This window comes from Chaetodon auriga, chromosome 17, assembly GCF_051107435.1.
Source record: "Chaetodon auriga isolate fChaAug3 chromosome 17, fChaAug3.hap1, whole genome shotgun sequence".
Lineage (NCBI taxonomy): Eukaryota > Metazoa > Chordata > Actinopteri > Chaetodontiformes > Chaetodontidae > Chaetodon > Chaetodon auriga.
This window is the reverse complement of record NC_135090.1, coordinates 14,287,195-14,298,866: the sequence shown is the minus strand read 5'-3', so window position 1 is coordinate 14,298,866 and position 11,672 is coordinate 14,287,195. Positions and strand designations below refer to the sequence as shown.

General features: G+C 42.7%; 2 protein-coding genes and 2 non-coding genes across 4 annotated transcripts; 1 reads left to right on the top strand and 3 right to left on the bottom strand.

The window, feature by feature from the left end:
• Positions 1-2,002: 2,002 nt before the first annotated feature.
• On the top strand, positions 2,003-2,928 carry LOC143335730 (type-4 ice-structuring protein-like). The gene is made up of 3 exons (XM_076755334.1): positions 2,003-2,051; positions 2,148-2,271; positions 2,727-2,928. Exons 1-3 carry the CDS (start codon positions 2,003-2,005, stop codon positions 2,926-2,928), a joined length of 375 nt encoding a protein of 124 aa, XP_076611449.1.
• A 343-nt stretch (positions 2,929-3,271) lies between these two features.
• On the bottom strand, positions 3,272-10,436 carry LOC143335100 (polyadenylate-binding protein 1A-like). The gene is made up of 14 exons (XM_076754245.1): positions 9,690-10,436; positions 7,855-8,048; positions 7,207-7,322; positions 6,742-6,881; positions 6,532-6,626; positions 6,302-6,439; positions 5,846-5,941; positions 5,349-5,715; positions 5,127-5,237; positions 4,853-4,998; positions 4,635-4,719; positions 4,255-4,385; positions 3,965-4,064; positions 3,272-3,673 (listed from the first exon to the last, which is right to left on the bottom strand). The coding sequence occupies exons 1-13, from the start codon at positions 9,880-9,882 to the stop codon at positions 3,972-3,974; spliced, it is 1,905 nt and encodes a 634-aa protein (XP_076610360.1). The 5' UTR covers positions 9,883-10,436; the 3' UTR covers positions 3,272-3,673; positions 3,965-3,971.
• On the bottom strand, positions 6,057-6,191 carry LOC143335809 (small nucleolar RNA SNORA5). The gene has a single exon (XR_013078457.1). It is a non-coding gene; the product is annotated as a small nucleolar RNA SNORA5 (small nucleolar RNA).
• On the bottom strand, positions 8,180-8,316 carry LOC143335810 (small nucleolar RNA SNORA5). Its single transcript, XR_013078458.1, has one exon. It is a non-coding gene; the product is annotated as a small nucleolar RNA SNORA5 (small nucleolar RNA).
• Positions 10,437-11,672: the final 1,236 nt, after the last annotated feature.

The following is an 11,672-nucleotide window of genomic DNA, read 5'->3' as shown; positions in this document are numbered from 1 at the left end:
TCTGTACCAAATTTCATCGCAATACATCCAATAGTTGTTAAGATGCGTCACTGGAAACAACAGATGTCAACCTGGTGGTGGTGATTAGTCACTGTGTGAACTGCTGTGATTTTTCAGTCTGTACCCAAGTGGAGGCCAGGCCAGGTCAGACCAGGCCAGGCCGAGCCAGGCCACGAGCATGGCCAACAAGAAAACATGTTTTTCTGAGAATCTGATTTTTTTTGTTCTTTAGTTTTAATATTGTTAATGCCATATGTCATTAATTATTTATTGTTTATTTTCCTTGGTCCACATCAGACTACTGACACATACGACAGCATTTATTACACAAATAAATACACAAGACCTCATTATTAAAACAACACAGATCACATCAATTAATTAATAAATCAGAGCTAATAAGTGCTATAAAAATATGATAAAAGCTAAGTCCCACCCACATAGAGTCTGATTCTATGCTACTACTCCTACTACTACTGATAATAATAATAATAATAATAATAATAATAATAATAATAATAATAATAATAATAATGAGCAATATTAAAAATTAGAATTCCAAAGTATTTTACAACCACAACAGGAGGATGAAATGCACAATAAAACAGGAAGAGAATGTTATGTCAGCTTTCTTGTGTGTTATCATATCTGTTGAAGCTGATGTGGCAACAGTTGAGGACAGATACGTCATTGTCATGGTGATGCTGTTACTGGTGATCAAGTGTTTTATTTAATCAATATGATAAGATGCACACTCAGGTTGGACAGTCAGCAGAGGGACTGTTGGACTTTGGTTTAGTTTGCCAGTTGGCAGACCGAGCAGCAAGGGTCAGCACTGTGAGTCCCTCAGTGGCACAAACATCCAATAATGTTTTGCTTCTTTATCTTGTCCAATCGGATTCATGCATCGAGACGGGGCTGCATCAGCAGGTTGGACTATAAGAAGTGTGAGAGTCCAGCAGGAAGGCACCATCCGGTCCAGATTCTCCTGCCGCACAGGTGAGTTTACGGTTTAGATCTTGTTCTTATGGGCTTGCTCTTATGGATTTGCTCCTGAACGCTGTACTGTACTCATAAAGTTATGGCGTAATCCCTGAGAGAATCTAATGTCTTTGTTTGAAGTTTGTGAACAATAACGTATTGACAAAAAAGGCACACTGGTATATCGGTAAAGGCTATACACTGGAACTTAGAAATTCAGGCTTACAAAGGATAAAATCATGTTTAAGTACAGAACAGGGGTATTGATCATACAAAGACATCTGCAATACCTGTAGTCTTGTTCATTTTTCAGCCCATTTTATAGCTTTTTTAAAACATTTTGAGATAATGCAGTTAAAGCTTTTGCATTTAAAATTTACAGATACATGAACGCCACACTCATGTGATCCATAGTAGTGTGATGGATTGCCTTTAAGAAGTTAATTTCTTCTATAAAATTTGCCTTTTATTGGTCTTAAAACTCCTCAATCTTATTGAAAGTGTAAAGGAATGAATAAATGACCCAAAGAAAAGTAGCTGTGAGGCTGAATTTAAAGCAGCGTAGTGACAACCAGCTGGCTGTGGTCTAAATAACATGAAACTAGCGGAAGTGATCAGTTCCTTTATATGTTTCACTCCTGGAACATATATCTGTGATAAATGACTCCAAACTCAAGGTTCACTCACTGTTTTTGTTCTACTGGAGCTGCTGGCACGATGCCTTTGATAAGCCAGGTAAAGTTTACAGGTTAATGTGTGTGGGTTTGGACAAACATTAAGAAAAATATTTATTTTGTTACATTGTGACAAAAGGCCAGGCCGGGATTCCTAGAATGACTTTTATCAGTGAGTCATCAGATTGAGCAACAGGTGGCCTTCCTCCACTCAACCTCTGAAAAACAACTCCATGAAACATCTTCATAGATCCAAGGCTTGGCATGCTAACATCAGGTTATATCATCCTCGATCATACAGATTCATGAAATAATGTTTTTTTTTTGCAGGTCTCCACTCAGCAGCCATGAAATTCTCCCTCATCGCAGCCGTTGTCGTGCTTGCTCTGGCACAAGGTTCACACCGTTTCTCTTAAGTTCAAAAATCAAGTGTTTTTAAGTGAAACACTGCATGCTTATTGACTTTTTCGTTTTGTCTTTGGTAACCCACAGGAAGCTTCGCTCAAGATGTTCCCAATCTTGACAGGCTCGGTCAGTTCTTTGAGGAGATGAAGAACAAAATGACTCAGGAGCTGACTCAGATCATCCGCAACCCGGACTTTGCAAGCCACACTCAGTGAGTTCAGTTAACCCCTGACACACCCTGTTCGTTGTTAAATGCCACAACAAAGCTGTAGCTTCTTGTAATCTGCAGTAGGCTACTTGTACTTTATACTTCTGCTTTCAAATGGAAAGTACTTGAATACAAAAGTTTATAAAATGTAATTATTATATAATGAACACTTGTTCGACTACTATCTCTTTCCAGTCAGTTGATCATGTGAGACATTGTAACACAAGGAGAGTATGAAAATATTGCAAATATATTAAATAAGCAAAGGACATATTGAAATTTAGTCTTGGAGCCCCTTGTACCCACTTTGACTACTTTACAGGCATAAGATATAAAAATCTCACCAGTACATCAGATGCCCAGGTCACATGACACTAATAGCGACCACTCTATAATATGCAGGTAAAACCAGTGCATTTTGGACTTTTCTTCATGGTGTTTCATGTTCTACTCTACAGGAACCTCCAAACCCAGCTGGAGCCCATTGCTGCTAAGATTCACGAGCAGCTCCAGACTGTTGTTGCCAATGTAGAGGAGCAGATCAAGCCCATGACCTCCGGCATGCAGTCTCAGATCCTGCCCGCGGTTGATCAGTTCCAGAAGCAGGTGGAGGCCATCTTGCAGACACTGACAGACCAGGCCCGTGCCGTCGCCAACTAAACCATCCGATCTTCCAGAAGATGTAAACGTGCCTCCATTCCAGGATTGTCTCCTAGTGGAGCTACTTGCATTTGAGGGCTGCAAACTGAAGGCAGAAGTAGAACAGCCTAAGATGTGTTTCAGTGACTGTTAACATCGACATCATCATGTGTCTCAAAGCACAATTAAAACTTGAAACACAATTTCACTGCATCAGTTTCGTTTTGTGTGTGAGGAGTGTTTATTTTTGACAACTTTACCACTGACACATTCAGGAAGTGTTACCGCAATCAGGTTGGTATGTGTGACAGGAACTCATTTATTCTGACTCGGATTTCACTAACAGCCAACAGACGCATACCGATTATTTTATAAGTTTTATTGGAGCAAGCAAAGGTCAAGGGAAATTTCACAATAACAGGCCTCTACAGCCCGAACATTCAAACACTTAAAAGGGATTAAAATGGCAGAAAGGAATGCTTTCAATCTTACTTTCTCACAGAACTCTCCTCTAAAACCCCTCATAAAATGATCATTTTCTATTTTAACTTTTTCTCTTTTTTTGTTGCATTTTTTCTTTTTAACTCCGCAAACCAGGCCTGGTGTTTCTCTTTATTACAGGCCCGACTGGAGACTCGTTTCCATTGTTGTTGTTTTTTTAATATATTATTTCACTTCTTTTTACTTTGTTTTATGTATTTTCAACTTTTTCACTGTTAAATTCTTTTCTCTGTCGGTGAAGCTAGTCTCTCAAGGGTCCCCACTCCTGTGAATACAAAACAAAAAAAACAGTCAGTGATATGAACTTTTAACCCCACTGCAGCACAACTTGTGAGTAATATTCACATTGACATTCCACTTTCATTTGACCATCGACCAAAACAAGCACTTCTGCTTTGTAAAAACACCAGCCTTATAGTAAGGATGCTTGAAAATGAGTATAAACGTATAAGCTCACACATGAGTTCAGTGTTTAAGTAGAAAGGTCATCATGAGGAGCTATAATCTCCTCACAACACTGCTCCTTGTTAAAGCGGCTATGGAAAACGAGTCGTACCTTGGATTCAGACACTTGGGACACCAGCCGAATTTGTCACAGTCTTCTGGGCGGCTTCCTTGGCCTGGTGGGCCTGAAGCACAGCCACCGCCTCATCCACCTAGACAGAAAATTGTTAAGCAAAAACATATTATGGTGGGCTCAACTCAAAGCTCTCAAGATCCATCTTTCCTGTCTCTTTAAGAGAAGTACTCTCTGCACTTCCCTTTCCTTTTAATATGAAGTTCGGTGAACTCTTCAGAGAAACAGCCGAAGGGAAGTTGTCAATATTAATGAACTTCAGTACTGACCTTCGAGCGGAGAGACTCCGGGGACTCGAGCATGTGGAGCAGCTCTGAGTTGTCGATCTCCAGCAGCATGCCAGTGATCTTTCCCGCCAGGCTTGGGTGCATGTTCTGGATCAGTGGAAACAGACGTTCACCTAAAGGAGTAATAGAGATGAAGGATTTAAGACAAGATGGAATTAACATTCGCCAAGGGCAAATTACTGAGACAATACCACGTAAATACCTGCATTATATACAATATACAACAGACGAGGTATAGTAAGGGTTTGGTTTTCTTAGCTGGAGATAGACATGGTACATAATGGGTGCAGTGAGAGGTAGGAGATTGAATGTCGACATGCTAACAGGTCATGAAGTCATGAAGGGCTGTTACTGACACTTACCCAGCATCTGCTTCTGCTCCTGTGGTGGAGCTGCAGCCAGCATGGAGGCAGTCAGAGGCTCCTGTCCTTGAACATGAACAGCAGGCTGAGGGAAAGCACACAGGGAATGAAAAGTCAGACAGAAAATCAGAAACGCACATCCAAATAATTTTTTTTTCTCATGTGGAGGGCAGAGTGGGTGAGTATGTCTGACCTAACAAAGACATATAAATTCCTACCTGCTGCATGGTGACTTGTGGCTGAGCAGTCATGTGCTGCTGGGTATTGCGGACTCCTGCTGCATACTTGTACTGAGGGACGCCACGCACAGGAGCGGCTGCTGCGGCAGCGGCTGCACTGGCTGGTCGGGGCCCCATGGTCTGAGCTGCAGTAAGAAGAGCCATCAGGGGAACAGAAACATCCACACAAAGACACTACAAACAAGTAGCAGCCATACAAATGAACTGTATTTGTTGTGCAGTTAGACTATTTGATTGAGTGTAGGTGACTGACCGACACGCTGGGTGGACATCATGCGGGGCACCTGGGAGGCAGGCCGCATGCCACCGAAGGTCTGAGGGCGTGGTGCTGAGGGTCGCATGGCACCCGGCATGTTCTGGAAGTCTGCGAAAACACAAAAACGTAGTGGTTTTGTGCATAAACAACTGTTTTTATTTGCAAATTTTATAAATATATACAATGATGGAACGGCTTCAAAAGGGGCGAGATACTCACGTTGTGGCCGGACACCTTGGGTAGCCCAGCGTGGGCTCGGTCGGAGCTGAGCCATCTGCCCTGCAGCTGGGTAGTAAGCAGCGCGGTTCTGAGCTTGAGGTATGGCTGCCATGAAGTAGCCAGAGGGCGGTGCTGGCTGGTAGGGATTGATGACCGGGTTTGGAACTGCACGCACACTGGCCATGCGCTGCATGTACTGGTTGGTCAGGTGGGCTTGACGCTCCTCTTTGCGCTGTGCCAAGGCCACATACAATGGCTTGGTTGCTACAATGCGTCCATTCATTTCTGTCACCGCTTTGGTGGCCTCCTCTGGGGATGAGAAGCAGACAAAACCGAAGCCTTTGCTGCGCCCGCCTTCCATCATCACCTGAGAGTGAGAAAGTCAAATGAAAGTAATGAATGAATGTGGACACTGATAAAGAGTACTAGCACTGGTAAATGGAGGTTTCGCAGCCATCAACTAATTACAGAAGATGAGTGAACAGCTGAGGTCGTACCTTGGCACTGGTTATGGTGCCAAAGGGTGAGAACTCCTTTCGTAGACGTTCATCGTCAATTCCATCATCTAGGTTTTTGACATACAAGTTGACACCCTGAAAATAAGACAAAAGTAGAGTTAACTTTGATGTTTTCTTTTGAATACATGTTATGCAGGAATGATCCAATGCCAATGCACTGAAAAATGTAACTTTATTGCATATTTAATGTTGTTGTCTGTAGCACATATTTATCCCCAGAATCCATGAGGAAGAAATGTGGGGCCCATGAGCTACAGTCACTGTTGCAGCCATTTTGGCCAGTACAGCCCACTGAAGAGGGAGCACTGAATTTGACAAAGCTGCAGCCTTTCAATAAGATTGATTGGATGATATAACTGAAGGTAAGAAGGTGACTGGAAGCTGTCAAACAATGATGCCTTATTTTGTGAATTTGTGCTTCAGGGAGAAATGGACCTGGTAGCGAGTCATGCGGTCTTGTTTCATTTGCTCAAATTTGCGCTTCAGCTCCGTCTGTCGCTCCACCTTCTTCTGGGCCCGGCCTACGTAGATCAGCTTGCCGTTCAACTCCTTCCCATTCATCTCATCCACCGCCTGTAAGCAAGCCAAACAACTGAGTTAACTCACGGACAGGAAATAACGGACATTTCCACGTGGTCACCAGAAATGGCTGGTACATCTTATACCTTCTGGGCATCCTCGTGTCTCTCAAAGCTGACAAACCCGAAGCCTCGAGACTTTCCGTTGTCATCGGTCATGACGCGGATACTCATGGCGTTTCCTAGGCAACAGAGAGATTACCTTCAGTGACTGAATTTTTTCCCCTAATGTTTTTCTGCAGAGGATCAAAGCGCTGTAGGAGCAGACCCAGTTATTTCTACAACACCCTGACTGACCGTATTTATTGAAGAGTTCCCTCAGCTTCTCGTCGTCCATGTCTTCACCAAAGTTTTTAACGTAGACATTTGTAAACTCCTTGGCTCGGGCCCCCAGCTCAGCCTCGCGCTCTTTGCGAGATTTGAAGCGACCCACAAACCTGCATTTGAATAAACATTAACTTCATTACATGAATAATTTTAAAAAGGATTTGCTCATCACAACTGTAAAACCAATTGTGCACGTTTAGTAAAGCGAACTACTCGGCATCATCAAGCTTCCTCTAAGTATTATTAGACACTGTAGAATTCTGTTCAGTCATCTTTGCAAAGACACACTGACTGAAACAGCTGAAAGTGCTCAAGCGTCATTGTGCAACCGTCACACTTCAGTCAGACCAGGTGCTTGTTAATTCAACAAAGAGCCCCACTTCACATGTTAGCATGAACCAAAACAGTTAAAAACTACTTAAAACAGTCACTTACACTTTTCGGTCATTGAGCAGCATGCCATTCATTTTCTCAATGGCTCGTTCTGCTGCCTCCTGAGTCTCAAAATGCACAAAGCCGTAGCCTTTTGAGCCATTCTCGTCACAAACCACCTTAGAGAAAGAGGACACGTGCTGCTTTTAAGCCACACACATACACACACATGCAGTAACAGTATATTTAACTTCAGCTCTCACCAGAAATATTAGTCTTTTAAACTGACTTTATATTGTGACTATGGTGACTTTCTTTGCATTGGGAGACAAGCTAAGTTCAGACTTTTCTTCAACTGTGAGACTGTTTGAAGTCCATCATCCATGAATAGAATTTGTTGCAGAGCTGTTCTGGAAGAGAATTTACACTCCATATTTCTAATATTAATGGACGTACAAATTCATGCTTTGGTTTGAGGGCACAGGCAAACAGAACCAAACCCAATCCATTATTAATTTCATCTTTTGACAATTTACATTATCATCTCTGCTTGGTGATTGATCTCGATGTTAGTGCAAACAACTCGAGGACATTTACAAAGCACACCCATGCAAATGTCGCCTGCACTCACTATACCAAAATAATGACAGATGATCATCCCGCTGCTTCAGGTTGGATACAAGAAGATGGAGTCGGGCACTAGTCTTTTACCTTGCATGACAGGATGTTGCCAAAAGCAGAGAACGTGTCGTATAGAGCCTTGTTGTCGATGGACTTGTCAAGATTCTTGATGAAGATGTTTCCCACACCGCTTTTTCTCAGAGATGGATCACGCTGTGACCACATGATGCGCACAGGCCGCCCTTTGATAACATCAAAGTTCATGGTGTCCAGAGCACGCTCAGCTGAGGGAAGAGCACATGAATAGGGGTTAGGATATTTAGCATATCTAAATTTTAAACTGTCAAGACAATAGCTTCTTACCTTCTGTTTTCTTCTAAAAACACTATATAACCAGGCATCACTTCTTTAATGTTTTTGTCTGTAGCACATATTTATCCCCAGAATCCATGAAGAAGAAATGTGGGGCCCATGAACTACAGAAACACTGTTGCAGCCATTTTGGCCAGTGCAACCTACTATGAAGGGAGCACTGAATTTGACAAAGCTGCGGTCTATCAATAAGCTTGACCAGACAATATGACTGAAGGTACTAAGGTGATTGGAAGCGGCTGTCAAACTATGACACATTGCTCCTCCGCGGGCCATTTCTCAAGAAAAAGATGGTCGCAGTCCATGCTGTGATGGTGGCTGAACATATTTTACATCCATTAGTCCTCAAGGTGTCGGCTGCCTTTTCTCACCTGCTCCAGCAGGAGCAGCTTGACTGTAGCTGTTGCTGCATTCATCTACTTCCCCTGTGTTAGTGTTTCAAACTGGGCACTTCTGGTCACAAGGACTTCAGCACTAATGCATTACATTATTTCAGGCAACTTGCCAACTCAGACCAGTGCAAATTTCAGACACATTACATGGAAAATGTTCAAAAAAATGACAATTTTGCAGAACCCAAGATGACATATTCATAATAAATATATTTTCTGACATCAGAACCCCAAAATATTCAGCTCACAATCACAAAATACAAGGAAAAGCAGTAAATACTCACATGTTGTGATGATGCTCAACCAATCAATTCGTTGACAAACTGTTTTGTAGTAAACCACCTTGCTTTACAGTATTTATTCATTTGAAAGATTATTGCACCAATGTGATGGAATATTTCTATTTGTCAGGATATAGATTCCCTGTTAAGTCATTTTTTCAAGTTTCTCAGAGTTTAGGAAAATGTACCATTATCACATTATACACTGACAACACCATCTGCATATAAAAATCACAAACAACACCACAGGGGGTTTTATTAATGCGGCCCCACCCTAACATTGTCATATTCAGAGGCCTCCGGCGTAAAAGCCTCAGAAATTATCTTCATTAAAAATACAGAAACACACCCAAGAGACAGACGCAGATGCAGATCTGTGCTCTTATCAATGGAACACAGAAAACACTTTGTGGAGGGGACACATTTGGCTCCTAGGGGGACGCAAGGCTGACATTTTCTAACATTTTTAGGAGTTTTTGACACGCTAGTTTTTGTCTTTGCAGATGAAGATGACTGTTAACATCCCACCAACACTGACTGGAAGGCATACTGGAGAGATTTAATAAAAGTGTGGAGTCAGCACTTTAGGCTGAACAGTTGGGGTGTTGTCCTGACAGAACAGAGATTAAAAAAAGGCACTGAGTATTCAGCTGGCTAGCAGTCCACTGCTACAGCACTGGGGGTGGGCAGGCCGGGGCGGACATGGTGCTTTTCTGCTACGCCACTGCTGGGAGGTTCAAGTGAGGAGACCCTGCCGACAACATGTCGGCCGCAGTCACGTGTAGTGCTAAGAGGCAAGCTTTCACTTGTCACTGACTGTCATGTTGAAACAGACATTCATTTTTACACATTTTAGCCGGCATTTTGACATTGTACCTACCGTCCGCTGGCTGTTGAAAGTTGACATAGGCGTATCCGAGAGAACGCCGGGTGATCATGTCCCTACAGACCCGGATAGACAGGATAGCTCCGGCTGGGCTGAATTTCTCGTACAGCATGGCCTCGGTCACATCTTGATGCAGATCCCCGACGTACAGGGAGGCCATGGGATAACTGGGAGCACTGGGGTTCATTTTCGTCGGCTCTGGAAGCTAGCGAAGTACTCGGACGTAGCTTGCTTTTCTAAACGGAAAAAGTTTTCGACGACAGGACGAATTCTTGGTTCTCCAACTGTTATTGGCGTCACGACAGTTCGATAACGTTAACTTAGACGTTAGCAACCGTTTACCTGTCGGTTGCAGTGTTGGTATGTAAAATTTATAAGATGAATATGCTAAAATGGCACACTGTCGACTTCTAATGGGGTTAAAACTGTCATTCAAATTTGACGTACAATGATAAAAGCAAATTTGACGTTAGTTGGCCTCGCTTCTGAACCAGTAACACGTCGACTGGCAATTTTTGTCGCTCGACTTTACGTTAGGCAGCCCCTTCTTATACGTTACCGTCCAGTCCTCGAATGTCTACTCCAGCTTCACCGACTTGTTACAAAAAGAAAAAAATGATTTTTTGGTTTTTTTATGTTTTGAAATTTTTTTTGTATTTTTATTTTTTTATAGAATGTGTGCCGAGCGAGCTCAGGAGCACACGCGCACTCACACAGCACTAACAGCCGGGGTTGAGGGGGAGGAAACATTTGGAAGTTGTCGTTTATATACTTGGGGGCGCGTCACCATAATGGACCAATCATCACCCAGTATTTGTGAAAAAAGTCAAGAAAGGGGCGTTGACCACAACTGTACGCATGATGATGAAATCATGTAAAACTGTATTGTTAAAGGCTGAAATTGACTTACTGTATTGACCACAGTACTCTATTGTTAGTGGGGATGACTTGAATTCCTTCCGGATCGCAGTGGTTAGGACAGGCAGCCTGGGAGCAATGCCCGTGACCACACAACCACCCCCACTGCTAAATGGCCTACAGTACAGGGAATGTCAGGGCCTGGTCATAGTTTTGGTATGACATTTTACTGACAACTCACGCATCCCATACAAAAACCCTGATACTTAAAATTTACCATTTATACAAAAGCCTGGCGTTCAGCCTTCATATGGGATATGCTGTGTGTAACTTTCAGAAGTTTTATCAGCTGCTCTGAGTGACAATGAGACACAGAGCCACGTCACTTACTCCAGATGATCTGTTTGTCTTTAAAGGCCATTGATCAAAACGAAAGCACTCACCAGTATCAGTGAAAAGGGCTGATTGAAGACTGGCCCTGTTCATTTACTACTGCTTATAAATATGACGTTGTGTGCAGTGTGCTTCACAGCCATCAGCATCAGCAGAGGGCAGTGTTGTCAGTGAAAAGCACGCTTCCATCTACACCAAGAAGTCTGCAGCCTCTTCTAAAGGTGCCATTTAAACTATGATTTTTAATTCATCACAACCAACAAAGTAACATGCCAGCGTCTCTTCGGCTGCTAAAAGTCTACATTTGCAGGTAAGCCCTTAATATTGCTAATATTTTGTATTCATATTGCAGTGGTACATCATGACTTACTCTCGAATTGTGGTCCAAGACTGAGTATTTGCCAGGACAGATTAGCAAGTCATGATGGTGCAAAGGGCCTTTTGGCTATATACTGTAAATACATCAATATAGACAAACTGTTTAAATGTTTAAGGTTATAGATTAAAGGTGTCCCACATACCAGTCTACACTTGAGAGATCGTACAAAGCTGTAGCTTTAAGCCAGCCACTGTTGTCTTCTTGGTTGTGTGCTCGAGGACATTCACTAGCAGCCATTTAAATGTGACAGCCCTCATTTCTTTACCATTTAACATGGGTGCATTCTCGGAATCAGTGAGCAGCTGACACGACTTCCAGCTGGTCAATAATGGCAGACTGAGCTGATG

Excerpts from the sequence above, each read along its gene's own strand:
- LOC143335730 (XM_076755334.1), top strand. The coding sequence starts at position 2,003 with ATGAAATTCTCCCTCATCGCAGCCGTTGTCGTGCTTGCTCTGGCACAA. Across the intron at positions 2,052-2,147 it reads CGTGCTTGCTCTGGCACAAG|GAAGCTTCGCTCAAGATGTT; the intron begins GTTCACACCGTT and ends GGTAACCCACAG. Across the intron at positions 2,272-2,726 it reads GACTTTGCAAGCCACACTCA|GAACCTCCAAACCCAGCTGG; the intron begins GTGAGTTCAGTT and ends TCTACTCTACAG.
- LOC143335100 (XM_076754245.1), bottom strand. The coding sequence starts at position 9,882 with ATGAACCCCAGTGCTCCCAGTTATCCCATGGCCTCCCTGTACGTCGGG. Across the intron at positions 5,942-6,301 it reads ACCGCATGACTCGCTACCAG|GGTGTCAACTTGTATGTCAA; the intron begins GTCCATTTCTCC and ends TCTTATTTTCAG. Across the intron at positions 4,065-4,254 it reads CGGAGTCTCTCCGCTCGAAG|GTGGATGAGGCGGTGGCTGT; the intron begins GTCAGTACTGAA and ends TTTTCTGTCTAG.